Source organism: Megalobrama amblycephala, linkage group LG9 (assembly GCF_018812025.1).
Source record: "Megalobrama amblycephala isolate DHTTF-2021 linkage group LG9, ASM1881202v1, whole genome shotgun sequence".
NCBI lineage: Eukaryota > Metazoa > Chordata > Actinopteri > Cypriniformes > Xenocyprididae > Megalobrama > Megalobrama amblycephala.
In genome coordinates, this window is record NC_063052.1 from 1,562,773 (window position 1) to 1,582,350 (window position 19,578).

Here is a 19,578-nt window from a genome sequence, read left to right on the forward strand (position 1 = left end):
GCAGTTATCTGAAATTTAGGGTGTTGAGTAGGAATTAAGTTCATATGTAAATTCATAATTATTATCTTTAAAATATGAAGTGTATTGTCACTGACAAATGTACATTTAACCCTCTTTGGTAGGGCCGGATTATCCACAGACGGGATTGGGCGAGTGCCCTGGGGCACCAGCCAATAGGGGGGCACCAAGTGATTGAGATAATGACTAGACTTTTTTTTTTTTTAAATCATGTTTTGTATATATATTATTTAGCTAGAAAGATACAGATACAAAATCACTTCAAATGGTCACCCTAGGGCACTACACCGTGTTAATCTGGGCCTTGGGACGAATTATGAAATCAGTCAGAAAAAAAGAATGACTTTATATTTGACATATTTAAGGTTAAAATCATTTTCCAAAATTATTATTTTTTTTTTAGTTTTTTTTTTTTTTTACATCTGACCTTTTGATCTTTTTTCATAGATTGTATGGGATGTCACACACTACCGTTCAAAAGTTTGGGATCGGTAAGATTTTTAATATTTTTAAAAAAAGGTTTTGTCTGCTCACCAAGATTGCATTTATTTAATTAAAAATACAGTAAAAACAGTAATATTGTGAAATATTATTATAATTTAAAATAACTGTTTTCTGTTGGAATATAATATAAAATGTAATTTATTTCTGTGTTGGAAAAGCTGAATTTTCAGCATCGTTACTCCAGTCTTCAGTGTCACATGATACTTCAGAAATCATTTTAATATGATGATTTGCTGCTCAAGAAACATTTATTGTTATTATCAATGTTAAAAACAGTTTTTTTTTTCAGGATTCCTTGATGAATAGAAAGTTCAAAAGAACAGCATTTATCTGAAATACAAAGCTTTTGTAACATTATACACTACCGTTCAAAAGTTTGGGGTCAGTAAGAATTTTTATTTTTATTTCTTTGAGAAGAATTTAAAGAAATTAATATTTTTTTCAGCAAGGATGCATTAAATCAATCAAAAGTGACAGTAAAGACATTTAAAATTTAACAACAGATTATATTTCAAATAAATGCTGTTCGTTTGAACTTTCTATTCATCAAAGAATCAGGAAAAAAAATCTTGTACACAAATATTTTGTACATCTGTGCACAATAAATGTTTCTTGAGCAGCAAATTAGCATATTAAAATGATTTCTGAAGGATCATGTGACACTGAAGACTGGAGTAATGATGCTAAAAATTCAGCTTTGCCAACACAAGAATAAGTTACATTTTCAAATATTTTCAAATAGAAAACAGTTATTTTAAATTGTAATAATATTTCACAATATTACTGTTTTTACTGTATTTTTAATTAAATAAATGCAGCCTTGGTGAGCAGACGAAACTTCTTTATAAAACATTAAAAATATTACCGATCCCAAACTTTTGAACGGTAGTTAATACTAATATGTAATTTTTGTTGGTTGAATATTATTATTGTATTTTAAATTTGATTGTCTCTGTGTCATTTATAAAATAATAAAAAATTATAATCAAGTACTTTACATGTACTTTATATTAGTCAACACATGTAAGTAAGTCTACTTCTTTAAAGCATGACAAAATATTATTAAAGCACATTTTAAGTGTTCTTACAGTAAATATGTTAAGAAATTAAGTCATGAAAGTGTAATCTTTAAGTACTCTATAGTGGACTTTAATGTTTTAATACCTGCACATTCAGTATAAAATGTTAGTATTTCTTGAATTAGCAGAGTTGGAATGAACAAAACTATTAGAATACTTTATTGCAAGGTAGAAATAACAAGGACTTATTCCTCTTAGAAATGTTTGTTTTTCTGCACTCTTATAAAGCCACCATAACTGACATATGAAAATTTCAGAAATTTACATTGTCTAGCTGTATGTTGTATAATTTGCTCTCTAGTCATCCAGAATCAGTAGGTTGGTATAGTTATAATCTTGTTGCTGTTGTTTTTTTGCTGTAAATGTAAGAAAAAACCTGGCAACCATAGCTGCCATGTTGTTGTTTGTTTACCATACATTTCAGATTTTTTGCTTTATAGTGTAGTTTGCTCTCCAATAGTCATCCAGAATTAGTGCAGTTTACCCATCTTGCTCTACTGAATGTGTTTGATTTGATCACAACTACATTTTAAAAGCTAAAATTATGGGTCAAAAAAAGATACCTATATTATTTATTCTATTTAAGATAATAATAACGAGCTAGATCAGTTTAAAAAGATGAGAAAATTTGATAAAAGTTGTTGCTATTAAGAAAATAGCCATGTTAGCAGAAAACAATGTATTCTGTGTATAAATACTTTTTTAATTACACTTTAAGTTTAACCAAGAACTAGAAGGAGAAATCAGCAGTTATGGCCCTCTTCCTATTGAGAACACAAGTGACGGGTTGAGCAGGAGCTGCAGCTGTACCTTCAGATAAAGATTCCAGGGAGTCAGCATAAAATGCTGTAGCTTGTTTGATATTCTGTTGTTCACTGGGTTTAGGTATTTTCTGTTCATCATAGTTAGGATGAAACCATCTGTAGTATATAAATTTCAATACAATTCCAGAAATGTACAAACCTAGTAGTATCGGGATCACAATGTAGGGATTTAAGGAGCTCCAACAGCCTGTATACTCAAACACCTTCCACCACCAGAAGCCCAGCAGCATCAATGTGTCCAACCCCATGACACAATAATAGAGAACAGTCTTTAAATTTATGTTTCCTGTTGATACTTTAAACCAGCTGAAGTACCAAACGAGTCCAACAGTAGCTCTGAAGAGCCATTCCCAACCAGGACTTTTCATGTAATCTATTTTCTGGCTCCAAACCCCTAAAACCAGCAGCATCCACAAAGACAGGAAGTGAGCTATGATGTAGCATGGCAATACAGTGCAAAAGAGTGCCAGAGCGGTTACACGGGGAATGGTCAGCAATAAGTTGCACAGGAAGTAGACACCAGTGGAGATCCAGCTCATCTTGAATTTTTCTTGAAGAAAGGCATGCAAAAAGGTACGTATGGGCAAAGCTATGGTAAAGGCAATGGCAAGAGCTGATGTGAGGATTTTCAAACCTGAAAGAAAAATCATTGCATGTTATTAAACAATACCACACAAGCAACAGTGTTCTTCTGAATATGCCAGTGATGCATATAATCACAACCATGCTGATACTGAGAAATGCATATTGGCACTGCTGAATGGATCAATGTTTGGAATGAATTGTTTTTTATTCATATATAATTGATCAGCACACAGACTAGCACATAAAATATGGCAAACATGCTTATGAGGTTTGAACTCACAGTTCTTCACATTTAAAGTCACCATTAAATCAAAATTGACGTCTGATTTTTTTTATGATTTATGTGTAAAATTCATATCCCTTTAATCTTTAATCTTTCATTTAGTGTTCAAGAACTACCTGTCACTCACACAAGATTTGAAGCAATCAGCAAACGACAATGATCCAACATTCCAATCAATTCCAAATTCACTAAATCAAGTCCAGCCCTACATTTTCTTTTTTATCTTGTTTAAGAAGCCATTTCACTTGGATATACAGTGCCCTCCACAATTATTGGCACCCTTAGTAAATATGAGCAAAGGAGGCTATGAAAATAAATCTGCATTGTTTATCCTTTTGATCTTTCATTCAAAAAATTCACAAAATTCTAACCTTTCATCAAAGTAAAACGATTGAAAGTGGGGGGAAACTCACATTATGAAATAAATGTTTTTCTCTAATACATATTGGCCACAATTATTGGCACCCCTAGAAATTCTTATGAGTAAAATATCTCTGAAGTATATTCCCATTCATATTTACATTTTTTTAGCACACCAGGGTGACTAGGAGCATGAAATTGTCCAGCCATGACTTCCTGTTCCACAGGATCACAAATATGTGTAAACACAAAGGCCAAATTCCCTTAATCATGCATCACAATGAAAATATAGTTCTAATGTGCAGCAAAAGATTGTTGAGCTTTACAAGAGAAAGTGGCTATAGCCATTCTTATATATAAGAAAAAAGCTAACACATTGAAAATCCCCATTTCCATCATCAGGGCAATAATTAAGAAGTTCCAATCAACTAAAGATGTTACAAATCTTCCTGGAAGAGGACATGTGTCTATAGCGTCCTTATGCACAGTAAGGGGGAGAGTTTGAGTGGCCAACGACACTCCAAGGATCACAGCTGGAGAATTGCAGAAATTAGTTGAGTCTTGGGGTCAGAAAGCCTAAAAAATAATTGCCAAAGAGCACATCACCAAAATAAAAAATCCTCCTCGCTCATCCAAAAACAAACTGTCAGACACGACTGGAACTTCAAAAGGGACCTGGTTCTATGGTCAGATGAAAAAAAAAAAAAAAGCTTTTTGGCAGCAAACCCACCAGATGGGTTTGGTGCAAACAGGGATAAAAAGTACCCCATGACCACTGTTAAATATGCTGCTGGATCTTTAATTCTGTGGGCTTATTTGTTTTGCTGGAGGTCCTGGACATCTTGTTCAGATACATAGCATCATGGATTCTATCAAATACTAACAGATAAAAGGAGCTGGGAATCTGAAGGATCTGGAGAGATTCTGCATGAAGGAATGGCCTCTGATATCTTGTCAGGTGTTCTCCAAACTCATCAGGCATTATAGAAGAAGACTCAGAGCTGTTATCTTGGGAAAAGGACATTGCAATAATTGGGTGCCAATGTGAACTAGAGCAAAATATTTATTTTATAATGAGCTTTTTCCCCATATGCAATTGTTTTACTTAAATGAAAGGTTAGAATTTTGTGAATTTTTTTAATAAAAGATCAAAAGGATAAATAATGCAGATTTATTTTCACAGCCACCTTTGCTCATATTTACCAAGGGTGCCAATATTTGTGGAAGGCACTGTACATCACAGTAGAGAAGAAGAGAAGAAAGACTCACAATTTCTGTTCGTTTTTTTCATTTTTTGGTGCTTGATAGTTAAAATCCACTTTCTTTATATAAAAAAGAGGTAAAGATCTTCTTTTGTGTTCCATGTAAATTAAAAAAATCACAGAATGACATCGGGGGAGGGGGGTCAGTCAAGCACGCATCAGCTGACTCCCAGGTGACTTACGTCTACCTATAGGAATATGACACCTATCACGGCATTCATATATAAGCTCCTCAGTATTATCAGCAGCTATTGCATTTCTCAGGAGCTAATTACCCTCCTCCATCCCCAGCTCCTCCTCTCTTCAGTCAAGATTGGCCTTATGATTCCCCTGAATCAGACTAATTCTTGAAATATGTGTACATTGATCTTGAATCATTGTGTTTTGTTATTGCTGTGATCTCGTGATTGACAGGTTGTCCTGCTCTTTTGCCGGTAAACACGTCATCAGAGAAAAGATGAGATGTTGTAAGAGGGAGGGGAAGTTATTTTTATTAAAGATGACAAGTTAATTAAAATATATAATAATAATTTTCATGAATAAATTGTTTATAATAAATACTGCAGCATTCTATCCACCTTATTCCTGACTAGCCTACTAGGTTTCGAATTATGTGTTGCACTTCCGGTTTGGGGAACTTCCATTTAAAACGACAAACTAATGGTTTCAAATCATAAGGTTGCCGTACAAATAATGCTTATCGGTCAGTTGACTGAAGGAGCTGTCAATTTTTCTTTCATGTTTTATTTTCAGACATCATGAGAATAACGTAATGCTTGGTATTTTAACATAGCATGCTATAACAAGAATATCTATGGCAAGAGCTCTTTTCAGTCGCTGCTTTCTATCCTCGAGATTATTTTCTTTTGTCTATTTGCATATCGCTGTAAGAGTATGAAAAAGGACAACATATACTGCACATTTGTGGTCTGTTCTCCCAATATAATATATTTTTATACATTTATAGAGCGAGCCTTGACTGTTTACAGCTTAATGGAAGTTACACCCATAGTGCGTGCAAAGCTTCATGGGGCGTAGAAATAAGGTGGATTAAAAAAAAAGTATTGTCAAATTTGATTTCATAGTGACTTTAAGTGGTTCAGAGACACATAAGAACTTTTTGGCTAAATATGTAACCTTTGTTCCCTGAAGGAGAGCATGGAGACGTCTCGTCAAAGGACAGACGAATTGGGATCTCGCTTAAGGCTGGAATACACTACACGACTTTTGCCCCGATTTCCCCCCTGATTTACAGTCTGAACAAGTTGACGCTAGCTGACAAAAGTCAGAGCCAGTCTGCAGATTTGAGCCGACAGATTCCATGGAAAATCGCGTAGTATATGATGGTCATAGACTCCGATTTTTTAGCTTCAGATTTTGATTCCATCCAGTCGGAGGATATCAAATCTGTTTGATATTTTGAGCCGATTTTAGAACACATATCAGTGAACTATATGTGTTGCTAATGAATACAGTATAAAGTTACACGGTACAGTCATAGGCTATGCTGCCCAAGCTATGCAAATCAAGGGTGCGAAGTTACAAAGATCGAGAAAAAAATTGAGACTACTGTCCAAGATCGGGCAATAAGGAAAAACGTACCTCATTCAGCTCACGAATCACAGCGCTTGACGAGTAATCATGTTGAGACACTATTATATACCACTTACAGCCGCTAGATGAAGCCGCGAGCTCGCGCACGACATGCATGAAATAAATGAGAAAACGCAGAATCTGCCGTTTGTTTAGTAATTGTTTGCGGCAGTTTCGTCACACAGTCGGGTCCAATTGAACCGCGAGTGTATCCATTCAAACTTCATTAACCAACAGCAGCATGTAAACACACGATAGCCGAATGTTTGTTTAACAAAGTGTTTAGCCGAGAGAGTGTTTAACCACTGCACACGCGTCATGTCCGTTACAACATCTCGCGCATGAAATGGCATTTGAATTTGGAAAAGAAACACAAAACCGACGGGAGCAATTTCTCCGGTTGTAAACAGTGATTGGATCTAACACCTTAAAGGTGCTCTAAGGGATGTCACGCATTTTTAGGCCAAAACATTTTTTGTCACATACAGCAAACATCTCCTCACTATCCGCTAGCTGCCTGTCCCCTGAACACACTGTAAAAAAAAAAATCTCTGTAGTCGCCACAAGCTCCAAAAACGGCAACAAAAACTACCTGGTTAGACTTGTGCCGATATTCGGTAATGCGATAAATCGCGATAATGAATATGCACGATATTGTAATCGTTGGCACTTCAGAATACCGTAAATAATAATTTATTACCAATTATTATTTTTTTATAAGGCAATTAAGAATACTTTAGCTCACGTCACTCTCAGGTTGAAAAATACGGAAATTCTTTCTCATATACAGAATACTAAGTGGTGCTCCACCATAATAGAAAAATTACTGTTAGCTTTGTCTTGAGAGAGTTAGCAAACCACATTCTGCGGTAAATCCGGATTCATTCATTATTAAATATGTTAGGCTAATATTCATCACTATCCATTATACATTTACGCTTTATCCTGGATATATAGCTGGATTAAAATGTCAGAAGCTGCGAATTATTGATTATATTACATTAAATGTACACAGCGACTGAATTTATTATATTAAAGGTAACAACTTGGATAATCATAAAACTACACAAATTACCTCTAACTCCTGTCGTAATCTGTCCATACTGACTGTGTCTACCGATCCCTGTCTAGCTCCAAATGCATTTGGCTCGTATCTTCCACTACTGCGGGTCATCTCATCTCCTGCATTTGATTCACCTGTCTGTCATGCGTCTCCTAGCAACCAGGCGCATGTTTCTGTTTGTGTTCCGAACGATTTTAAAGTCTGGTAGTGTATGATGCCCAGCTTTTCTCTGTAACCATTTACAAAGTCAGCAAGTGTATGATGCCTAGTGTTTTAAAAATCTGTTCAGATTTTAAAAAACGTGTAGTGTATTCCAGCCTTTAGAGGGACCAATGTGCTTCGAGTGTAAACTAAAGGAGCTAAGCAACTGAGGAGCTGAGGAAGTGACCTGGACAGCCCCAGCAGTGGCCCAGCAGCTATGGTGATGATATGAGATGTCTCTGTTCCCTCCTTCAGGAAAACGAGGGTTACATACGTAACTGAGACGTTCCCTCTCAGTCGATCACTCTCAACGTCTCCTTGAAGGACCAACGAATTTGGATCATAACCAAAACGGCATTGGTGCTGCCCTTCCAGTGCCCTGCCTAAACCTCTTGATCCCTCCATGCCACTGGGAGGTGGGATAGGGCTTACACAGAGAAGGCAATCACTGCCCACTCAGTGAACTTGGATCACTTGGTACTTCGTCATGTCTGGCTGCCAAGAGTGAAGGAGGAACTCAACAGGGTTTGTCCTCCAGAGTAAAGTAAGCGCATTTAGGTGCAGCAAGCCAACACTAACCCAGGGCCTCTAAGTTCCACTACCCATGTGAGGTGAGAACACAGGAGGATACCAGCTCAACACGAAAGCTATCCACCTGTTTCCGCGGGGCGCTACTGTAAAAGAGAACGTGGGTACAACTTCCGGTGAGGTGGCGGAAGCAGCATACCAATGGTATTTTGTGTGCTAATTAGCGAAGAGGCTAAGTGTTTTTTGGATCATTGTTTACTTTGTAAAGTTACAAATCTTTATGAGAGATGTCGTTACAGCGCTCAGGGACAACATCTCAGTTTAGTACATTTATTAGTTAATAATATCACAATGCAATAAGGGCCATTCCACCGAATGGGTGACATTTGCCTACTGTAACTTTTAAAAATTAAACTACTTTTTTTTTTCTTTTTTCTACACTGAATCTAATAGCACTAATATTTAACTCTTCAAAATGTATATTGGTCAATCTCAGGTAACTTTATTTCATTTTTTACAAGGTTTCAAAGTGGGAAATTGATGCATTTTTCTCAGTCCTGTTACCAAAAATCATGTGTCTTTTAAAAAGCAAGTTTAAAAGCAATGTCAACTATTTTTTTTGTTTTCCTATCACAAAAGTGTTTATTTTAGAGAAATGGTTGATTACATGTTTAAATAATTGATATTTGTCTCTAAAAATCAGTAATATATGCACATAATGTGTATTTCTTTTAAAAATGCAAAGCCATCTTTTAATTTCAAAGGAGACCTAAACCTCAAGTTTAATTTATTTTTTATCATGTCATTAATTAAACTATTGGTTAAATGATGGACATAACACAATTGAGAAAAACAGTGGTTTATCTTTATTTTTTAGAGAAAAACAATTTAATAACAGGACTGAACATTGCGTAACAGGAATGAACGCTGAGTAACAGGACTGAGTATCTGTACTCTCTCTCTCTCTGTGTGTGTGTGTGAGAGAGAGAAAGAGAGTGAGTGAGTGAGTGTGTGTGTGTGTGTGTGTGTGTGTGTGTCTGTGAGTGTGCATGGCTTGTGTGTGAGAGAGATGTGAAGGAACGTAAAGGAACATGCTTGTAGTTTGTCAGCAAAAACGATGGAAAGATAAAGAAGGAGACAAAGAAGGAGAGACTGAGAGAATGGAGATGAAGTGTGGCGGGTGTATGTGCCATGGTGGGTGTTCCTGGCTCTTGGGTTCTCTCCATCTTCACGTTCAAAACAAAAAATGTTCAGTTGCAGAAAATACACCGAACAGTGTTTTAGCTAGAATGGCACTGAATTCATGAAAACAAACTTGTCTGACCCTTTCTAAAAAGCTGATTCTAGTTTGGCCCAGACTTCTCTCTCAATTTCCATGTGACGACCTGTGACTGGCCTCGGGGGTGGGATGATACACACAATGTCCTCAAACAAGTACCAAAGAATGTCTTCACGGGCTGGCCAGAAAAACCTGTTGACCCCAATCTTTTGCATACAGCGGACCTCAACTTGCGTTTCACTTATATCTGTGATGACTCCAGGGTATAGATCACCATCGTACTTCAGCACACACCATTTACCAACAACTTCAAGACTTTGCCACTGATCTTCTGTCACTGTGGGAGCCATGGGAGCCGTCTGCTGGTTGCTGAACTTGAAATGCTTTGTATTAAAGCACCCACAGTTCAGATTTTGTGTTGTTGTGCACAAGCAGCTGACGTCCCTGTATATCAGTACTCCATGGGCTAGAGACACAACCTGATGGATCCTCATAATGGACGGAATTGGTGGCACATCATTGGGCATCTCCAAAACTGCTTTATCAACTGCTTCCTCGCTGACAAAAAACAGCTTGATTTTTGTGTTTGTCTCTTGCAACACCTCAAACAGCTCTGCAGCATCAGTAATGTCCCTTCCTTGGCTCACCAGACTATCCGCTCTCCTCTTCAGGGCCCCTCCCACACCATCTGGGGCACCCTTCCCATGGCTCGCCTCGAAAAAGTTCCAAGTACCAGCAGTGAATCCTTGCCTGAAGAGCTCAGTACAAAACAAGAGCAAATTACCCCTTTGTTTGTATTGAGTGCAAGGGCCATCGCTGTAAAAATGGATAGTGGACACCTCCGGATATACACTCTGCACATAGTCTAGCACAGGGGACAGGTGCTGCCAGATTGCTGGCGGGCCCTTTATTCTTGAGGGTGACACTGTGCAGAAGGACATCGGGTGAGGGGCTGCATGCACATAAAGCACACCTGTGTGCAGTGTTGCCTGCTGATGTGATGCTCCGAAGTGGACGGCCTGTATTTCTTTGCTGTACTTGCAGAGGTAATTTTCAGAAAAGTCAACATGAATTAAGCATTCATGTGCTTTTAAGCTTTGTCTCAATGCCCTGTAGTGGGTAAACTGATTGTTAATGTTAAAAGTGTGTCTCTTGAACCTGTGCAGCAGCAGGTTTAGCTGTTCCAGCATTTCTTCTTGAGTGGTATGGAATTCTTTTTTGATTGTGATTTTAGATGTTTTGCCATTGGGATCATTCTTGTGCTGCTTTTCCACAATTACCCACTGGATATAAGACACTTTATTCTCTGGATTGTACTCTGTAGAGACTGGGCAAGAGAGGTCCTTGCACGCAGAACATTCTCCATACATGCACTTCACATTTTCTGTCTCACATGAGATCTCTTTCACAAGGTTATCCAGATTGTTGGTGCTGATTACTTTCAAGTAGTGTAACTTCTGGACAAGAAAACCCAGATTCTCATGCATCTTGCACATGCATGTGTCCCGATCACTCAGAGTCGGATGAACAACCCAAAAAGGTCTGAGCTTACAGAAGAGTGAGTAAGAGATGGAGCTTTGTTCTTCAGCCAAAAACTTCCTGTGTAAATTTTTCATGGTATCCAAAAGGAATCGTTTTTGCTTTTTGTTTTTCTTCTGAGTGAGGGTCTGCCTCTTCCCAGTTGTGATGCGACTCACATCATCCCTTGAGTAAAAAGCCCTCACTCTACTTATCAGAACATCCGCAATCCTGTTGTTCCGCTTCCGCTGGTAGGTGTAATTAACCGTATTCTTCTCATTGTTTCTTTTGTTTGAAAAGCCAAATGAATTTTGAGCTAAGCGTTGCATTCTGTACTTTTTCAGAACTTTTCCTGTTATCACTTTTGAAACGATTTGCTTTTCCCTCTCCCCCTGTGCATTTTTGTAATTGTTTCGTATGTCCTCCACCAGAGCTTCATGAAACAAAAGAGTCTTCCGAATGGCCACACTTGAAACATCTTTCAATTTTTTGTTTACCTTTGTGCGTGGAGATGCATTTTTCTTTTTAATGCGTTGGAGTTTTTTCTTGTACTTTTGTGTTTTTTTGGTTTCTTTTTTCAACAGAACCTTTAGTTCTTGAATTTGTTTATGAAGCTTCTTTCGTGTTTTCCGGATTCTTCTCTGCCCTTGATCATGTTGCCTAAAAAAACACATGCATCACAGTAAATTACACATTGCAATAGTCAGGAAAATGTACTGTTACACTGTTAAATTAACTTCTATGACCTGATAGCTAAATTCATAACCCTGGTTTCACAGACAAGGCTTCACACTAAAATGCATGTTTGAGCTGTTTTAACTGAAGGTTACTTACACTAACATATATTATAATATGTCACTGCCATTGTTCTGTCTCAAGATGCACACCAGTAATGTTTTTTCTATAAGGCACATTTATTAAAGCTTCTTAAATGTCCTAATTGAACTAAGGTCTAATCTTGGCTTAACCTAAGCCCTGTCTGTGAAACCGGGCCATTGTGTAACATAATCATGTCTATTTTCATTAACCCTAACCCTCTAGCACATTGTCTTTGGCACATGATCCATTTCATGAAGTAGACCTGGAAGTGCTTGGCTCTGGATGTACTGCTTGCTCTGGTGATAACTGGGGGCTGTGCGGAGGGGTGACGAGATGTTGGAGGGCTTCTTTCCTGTCCTTGATCCTATGGTAATCCTCCCTCCACTGTCTGCGACGTCTTCGCTTTGCTCTCTGACTGAGGTCACTGATTAGTTTCCTCCTGCCTGACTCAATGTCCCTCCTGTATTTTTCACATTCTCTCTCTAAATATTTCTGTTTCCTCTCTGGGTCTGCATTGCGATGAGCGCGATAGAGTCGCTGCTTTTCTGCAGCACTTAGTGGTGGATTGGCTCCCTGTAAGCATGGTATTCACATTGTAAAACTGACAACTACAACTACAACTTAAGTAACTGTAAAACTTAAAAATTGAGTAAATTGTATTACATAAACTTATATTCACACTAATAAATCAATACACCATATGATGATACTCAGTCCTGTTACCTATTACTCAGTCCTGTTATGGTTTATATGAGTAACAGGACTGAAGGTAACAGGACTGAGTTTTTAGCATATCATTAGCAAATACATGAAATATAGCCACATAGCATACATGCTAATAGCATGAGGATAAAAAGCAAATTCTAGTGATTTATCAAACATTTGTAAATTTAAAATAAACAAATAACATCTAAAAAATAATTTAGGTAACAGGACAGTATGTTAAGATTGACCTTCTCAGACAAAGTTGCAATATCATCAAATATACAAAAAAGAAAATGAGAGGACTTACTTTTGGTCTTCCCATTGCCTTCAGAAGATTCAGATGATGCAACTTCCTGTTGAAAATGTGCCTTATGGAATATTCCAAGTTTTTCAGGGGGGAAATGTGTTAGGGTAACAGGACTGAGTGAAAACCGGGGGACACGACTAAAATGTGTATTATATCTAAAATATTATGAATTTCTCATGCAAAAAAACATTTTATATCATAAATTGGATAAAACGTCATACAACAATGCAAACAAAATAATATTTCTGAAGGATTTTAATCATTATATTTCATGGTAAAGTACAGAGATAGAGTGTGGGGACATGCAACAAATGCTAATTTTTAGTGTTCTAAGTAGTTTTTATAAATGTTTTTAATTATATATTTTAAATTTGCAGTTAGCATAATGTGCAGGACACTTTGCTTAATAATAAAATGTATTTTAGAGTTAATGTTCATGCATTTTTATACATATAATGTCCTGGGGACTTAAATGTTACCCATTCGGTGGAATGGCCCTCAAACAGTTTTTGTGCCCTTAATTGCCCTTTACTTTACTGACCTTCCACAAAAGTGCTGCTGCATGACTAGAGCATCCTGACCCTGCAATACATGAACAACCCGCTGTCTGTACTTCACCTGTCACTGATGCAAGCACCAAAGCTTTATGATGTGATATTTTGCTCCTAACGTGTCGTGCGTGCCAGAGCCAGTCGCGTTTCCACAGTCATATGCGATGCTAAAGTCTACTTATGTTAACCATTGCGAAAATAAATACACACGTTTATGGAAAATATCAGAGACTGCTTGCAGACAATTCTTATATGATTTTCGTGTATTTATTTGGTTTAATGTTTTATCTGTCTCTTCCCAATGCGTATCTTTCACAGATTCACACACTCCGGTTAACTCGTATAACTCATAACTCCTGTTGTCTTCTCATGAGCTCCCTCTGTTGCTCTGGCTGAAAGGATCAGGATAGATAGACGAGAGATCGCGCAAACATCCTCGGATTGCAGTCATCGCATAATTTAGAGAAAAAACAATAGAAATGCTCAGAAAAGTGACGTAAACAGGGTATGTTATCAATATATTTCTAAATGTGTAAGCCTTTGGATTTAAAAGCCTTAGTGGAGTTGTTTTGTGCATTCTCGTGATCGTAAATAAATGGAAGCAGGCGCAACTGAATAGGTATGTGTTTTCTTTTTATGTCAATATGAATATCAGTAAGATTTAGCATGATTGATGTGCACTCCTGACATAAATTAATAAATTACTATTACTGTAACATTTTTTATTGTAAAACATTGTTCAAATATTGATGCTGCAATCTTAAATCTTTAAGTAAAAAACAAACGTTCGCAAGTTTGGATCGTTAAATCTTGAATGACTGTCAACTGTTGAATGAATGAGTGTCACGTCCAGCTTGTTTACTTTGAACCGGAAGACACTCCCACGTTTGACGCAAGGCCTCATGGGTAGGGATGGGTATCGTTAAGCTTTTAACGGTATTACTACTCTTACCGATACTCCTTATCGATCCGGTGCTTTAACGGTATTCTTATCGGTACTTTTTGTTGTGTTTTTAATGAAAACAAGAAACAAATTGAAAACAGAATTAACATTGCTTTATTTTTTTAAATGTAAAATAAATAAAATAATTATTTGTAGTAAAAGAAACAGTCATGTTTGAACAAATAACTCTTATACACAAAACAAATGAACATAAAACAAATTAAATGAACAATATTTTCCTTACAATATAGGGAAATATAGTTATATAATAAATATAATATAATAGTTATATATAAACTACAATATAGTTTTCACTTACTTCCGACATCAGAGCCACTGAAAACGCAGTGGATGGATTTATTTACGAAGGAAAGGCGCCACTCAAAATTCCAAAATACGTTTATGTTTGCACGAATCATTTTTTGACTGACTGTTTTGAGAACGAGGGTCAATTCAAAGCAGGTCTTGCTTCAAAGTTAATCCTCAAGTGTGGATCGTTGCCTACTGTTCGCGATCCAACGTCACCTCCAGAAGAAGTAAGTGTATTTAATGTTTTTTGAGCAAATAGTCATTTCAGTCGATGTCAGCCAATTCAATAACAAATGCGTCTAAAGTTGTTGTCGTCGTCGTAGAATGTCTGTGTATATAATTTAAACCTTGTTTGTATAGTGTGTATCCACACGTATATATATATTTTTTAAAGATATTATATTAAAAACTGTGTATGTTTTCTGTATGTTTTCATCCATTCCGGGATGGTCTACCATACATGATGGAGTGACTTGAAGTTTTTTCATCCGTCTTGTAACCTTTGATACAACAAATAGCGTCAGACAGTTTTATGTCACGTATTATTTTTTGCAACAATTACAAATGTAAATAAATTAATACCTGTTCTATCTCTGCAGCATATATTTTCTGGTTCTGTAGCCATCTTCTCACATTTGCCACATAAGCACCTGTAGGACAAGTAATGTCAACATGACGCAACCGTTCCCTCGCATAAATATAATTTCATTTGTACTTAGCAAACGTTATCACAGTATTTGTGTTTGTAGTTTCAAAAAATTGCGCGAACGTTATCACAGTGTGTGTGTGTGTGTTGCACATCCATAATTGCAAAGGGGACGCGATTAAAACTCTATAAGTACATAAATGTATCAAATAACCATTCAGAGACGTCCTGCTCCATTCTCAATTGTGTTTCTTCTGCCGGAGTCTCTTCATCATCTGGGTCTGATTCCGGTTCAAACATGTACGGCTGAATGCCATACAAAACAGCGGGTCTCTCACTCTCAGCCATTCTGCTTCTACCGACTGTTTATTGCCATAGGTATGCAAGTTACGCCCTCATGCAAAGGCAGGGCGGGGATATGCAGCTCATTTATATTTAAGGTGGTACACACCAAAACAGCTCTTTTTAAAACAGGCCCCAAAAATGACATTTTCAAATGGTTATAATAAATTAACTGTGGGGTATTTTGTGCTGAAACTTCACAAATACATTCTGGGGACACCCAAGACCAATATTACATCTTGTAAAAAGGGGCACAATAGGTGCCCTTTAAAGTAAAGTGGCCACCACTGAAATGCTGTCTCGCCAACATGTAGAAAGTGATTCTTCCCAAAGACCTGGCTCGAAGAAAACAATCCATAGACTGATAACAGAGCATTTAGAGAATGAACAGCTCAGCTCCGAAGTGAAAAGCTGATATGCACTTGGACTTGCTGCTAATTTATACCCACACTGTTAGGCAGAGCAGCTGAATGCAATAATCACATGCCAATGTACATTGGCTCGTTTAGTTTACACTCGAAGTAGATTGATGTCGAGAGTGACCGAACTGAAAGGGAACTGTAATCTGAAAGTAACAAAGATTTGAAGTGTTCTGGATTTGAGACAGACCTGTAATTAGCTCCAGCTTTCCTCTCTGTAAGATTATAGACATCATAAGTATGAGTTGTGGGGCACTTTCAGAAAATGCCTCAAACATACGTAGCATCTGAAGGTCCAGGTTCAGGTACAGAGCAACACCCTCTGTGTTTCTTCTTTGTTGAAAATAAAGCGTTGTGGAAATCTCTATCACCCCAGCATACCTGTGAACACAATGTCGTTACGTTTACCTAAGCAACTTTAATACAATAAATATAAATATATATAATAAATTTACTTTAATACAACAAAACTTTACAACAGCCAACAGTGAGGCCACAGTTTGAATTTTGTTCTACATTACGAAGTAGGCTTCGTAGACTAGCTGATTATGATCTGTGCTGTTATGAATACTTATCCACTTTTTCATGAGAAATGCTGTCCAAATGTCCCGTTTTTAATGATGACGTCTAAAGTCCCCACCAAAGGAAGTAGTCCCTTTTAGCAATTTGTTAGCAACCGCCGATATTAAGACACAGTAAAAGTTTAAAAAATCATAAGTGGGTTACATCTGGTGTGTTTTATGTCATAGATCAAAACGTGAAAGTATTTAGAGGCTTTATTAACCACAGACCTTATTTCAGGCGATTTAGCAAAAACCCATTCAAAAAACCCATAGACTTTACGGCGTTGGAACCGGAAGTCCTAAAATGCTAACTCGCTTCCGGGTTTTGCCTACAAAAATGCGTCATCCCTGAGGCACTCTATTACCCCACATACACTTGACCGGAAGAAGCAGAAGCAGCGATTGTGGCATAATAAAAGTTCCGCTGCTCTCGAACCGTGTGTCGCTCTCGTCTCAGAGAGCAGGAGCTCCAGAGCTCCTGCTCTGCTTCATAATACAGTAACATTTATAATCTCATCCAAGAACATGATTTCTGTCAGAGAAATTTTTGCTTTTTCACACTTAAATGGATAGTTCACCCCAAAATGAAAATTACCCCATGATTTACTTACCCTCAAGCCATCCTAGGTGTATATGACTTTTTCATGTAATTAGTTTTCATTTTTGGGTGAACTAACCCTTTTAGTACACTTTTTAAAAGTGCACATTGTAATAATGTCAAATTAAAAGGTTTTACTTTAAAGTACATTTTAAATCATTATGTTTTAATAATATTTTTGGGCTTTAAAGTACGCTTATTTTTATGTGTTACATACTGAAGTACATGTAATGTACTTCATTAAAATTTTAACTGTAGTGTGTTATTCAATATTACATTTAAAGTTAATATATTTTAAATATTGCTAATTGAAATTTCATCATGACAAATGTGATATTACAAATACATTAAAATATATGACATTCAAGTCAATAGAAATTAAATTAAGGTACATATATTGTAGTTTACCATAAATGCCTCTCAGTACGTTCGGCAGTACACTTGCATTTCAAAAAACAAAAGAATTATGAAATTACATACAAAGATGTAATCAAGTCTAATTTAAATGGGTAAAAAAAAAAAAAAAAAAAAAAAAAAAAAAAAAAAAAAATATATATATATATATATATATATATATATATATATATATTATTATATATAAATTTAATCTATAATGCATTTTCATGTAATTGCAATTAACATGCATTGAAGTGTCTAAAAACATTATATTCTTTTAAAGTAAATTATTTCCATAATAGTAGTCTTTTTAAAAGTATGCTAAAGTGTAGGCTACTTTTTTCCACAAGAGTATTTTAAGGAAAATCTGTCACCAACCTGAGGAAGACTCCGAGCTGAAGGAAGTGGAATGGTTTGATCAGTTTATACTTGTTTGCAAATGTTTCCACCTTAGTCTCAAGCTCATCCAGGCAATCAGAGTACCAGAGCCAGCTGAACACCTGTAACAATACTGAAGAGCCCAGCAGCAGAAAGATCATCACCGCCATATACACATAGTCCCCATTCTGATAAAATGACACAACATTCCGAATGTCCAGTGCTATATCCAGCAGGAAAAAAAAAAATCCAGCCAAAGTAAACAGGTATTCCAATAAAGAGTAATGAAAAGGGAAGCTCTCCTCCGTAATTGAGTCCATTGTAAGAAACCTTTACAGCATGACAAAGTAAATACAAAAACCTCCCTTTTACATGGATATATATTCTGTTAAAAAGAAATGAAAGAGAAAGTAAACTTTACACCCACACATAAACTTCTCCCACGTCAGGTATTTGAATAAGTCATGTGAGATTATGAGTGATGTCACTCAAATAAACAGTTGCTCTAATCCTCCAAGTTAAAGTACATATAGGAAAAGAAAACCTTTACTATAATACCTTCCCAACCCCCCATATTGGAGTAATTATATAAGTGCAGGTGACGTTAAAACAATAACCTTTTACTCCACAATACTAAGGTTCTGTGGGTAGTCATTAGGGGTTAATATGCAATTGCTTAAGCTTTCTGGGTGGTTTACAGTGCTGCATAGTAACTGATTCCATGTAATCTGGATTACATCAGGATTACAATCAGATTCCAAAAATGCAGGGTTTACTTCCAAAGAAAATCCACCTCAGGCTGTCGACGAAACTCAGACAGGCAGTCACATGCTTTAATAATTCCATTGTGGGTTTCCAATTGTGTATCACCCAGGTACACAGTGCAACACAGGATCAAAGAAAGAACAGATGACAACATCAGTGTAGGTTGTGGATATTATTTTAGTCATTAACACAGTTCCTATTCAATCAGTCACGTTCAATGTTACGTTGATACTGAGTGGTACAGAAATGAGCCAATGGACATTGGCCAGTGAGATTTGCATGTCGAGTCACACCTACCCAGACATATGGGTATAAATAGGACTGGCATACTCACTTTCATTCATACTTTGCTTCAGAGCCAAGTAGTTATCACGCGATCGCTTTTTTCCAATCACCTGCAAAGTGTCATGATTTCTGTCTGATTTGCCATGTTTTGTTGTCTTGTCTCTGTGTCTGTGTGCCCTGTTGTCTCTAAGCACATCAGTTTTGTTTTGACAGCCCTCCATGTGCTCTGCTGTCAGTGTGGCGTTTTCCCCTCCCACTCGTTATTCTTATCTTCAATTGTGTTCTCTGTCACACCTGTTGCCACTTATCCCTCATTAGCTTTCCCCTATTTTAGATCATCTTGTGCTCAGTCTTTTGTCAGACCCCTGTTGTATGTTTGAGCTAACGCTTCACTTGTGACCTTCCTTTCTTGTTTGCCTAGTCTTGCCGTGTTGTGTCTTTTAGGCTCCAAGTGC

At 36.8% G+C, this 19,578-nt stretch overlaps 2 protein-coding genes across 3 annotated transcripts; both read right to left on the minus strand.

Moving 5' to 3' along the window:
- Positions 1 to 1,441: 1,441 nt before the first annotated feature.
- On the minus strand, positions 1,442 to 18,662 carry LOC125274710 (XK-related protein 8-like). The gene is made up of 3 exons (XM_048201126.1): positions 18,074 to 18,662; positions 16,329 to 16,519; positions 1,442 to 3,059 (listed from the first exon to the last, which is right to left on the minus strand). The coding sequence occupies exons 1-3, from the start codon at positions 18,391 to 18,393 to the stop codon at positions 2,332 to 2,334; spliced, it is 1,239 nt and encodes a 412-aa protein (XP_048057083.1). The 5' UTR covers positions 18,394 to 18,662; the 3' UTR covers positions 1,442 to 2,331.
- LOC125274708 lies at positions 9,144 to 12,996 on the minus strand. Of its 2 annotated transcripts, none has more exons than XM_048201124.1 (2): positions 12,929 to 12,996; positions 9,144 to 11,757 (listed from the first exon to the last, which is right to left on the minus strand). In XM_048201124.1, the coding sequence occupies exon 2, from the start codon at positions 11,424 to 11,426 to the stop codon at positions 9,630 to 9,632; it is 1,797 nt and encodes a 598-aa protein (XP_048057081.1). In that variant the 5' UTR covers positions 11,427 to 11,757; positions 12,929 to 12,996; the 3' UTR covers positions 9,144 to 9,629. The 2 variants fall into 2 exon arrangements, with proteins under 2 accessions (XP_048057081.1, XP_048057082.1); XM_048201125.1 differs by lacking the exon at positions 12,929 to 12,996 and adding an exon at positions 12,179 to 12,913.
- Positions 18,663 to 19,578: the final 916 nt, after the last annotated feature.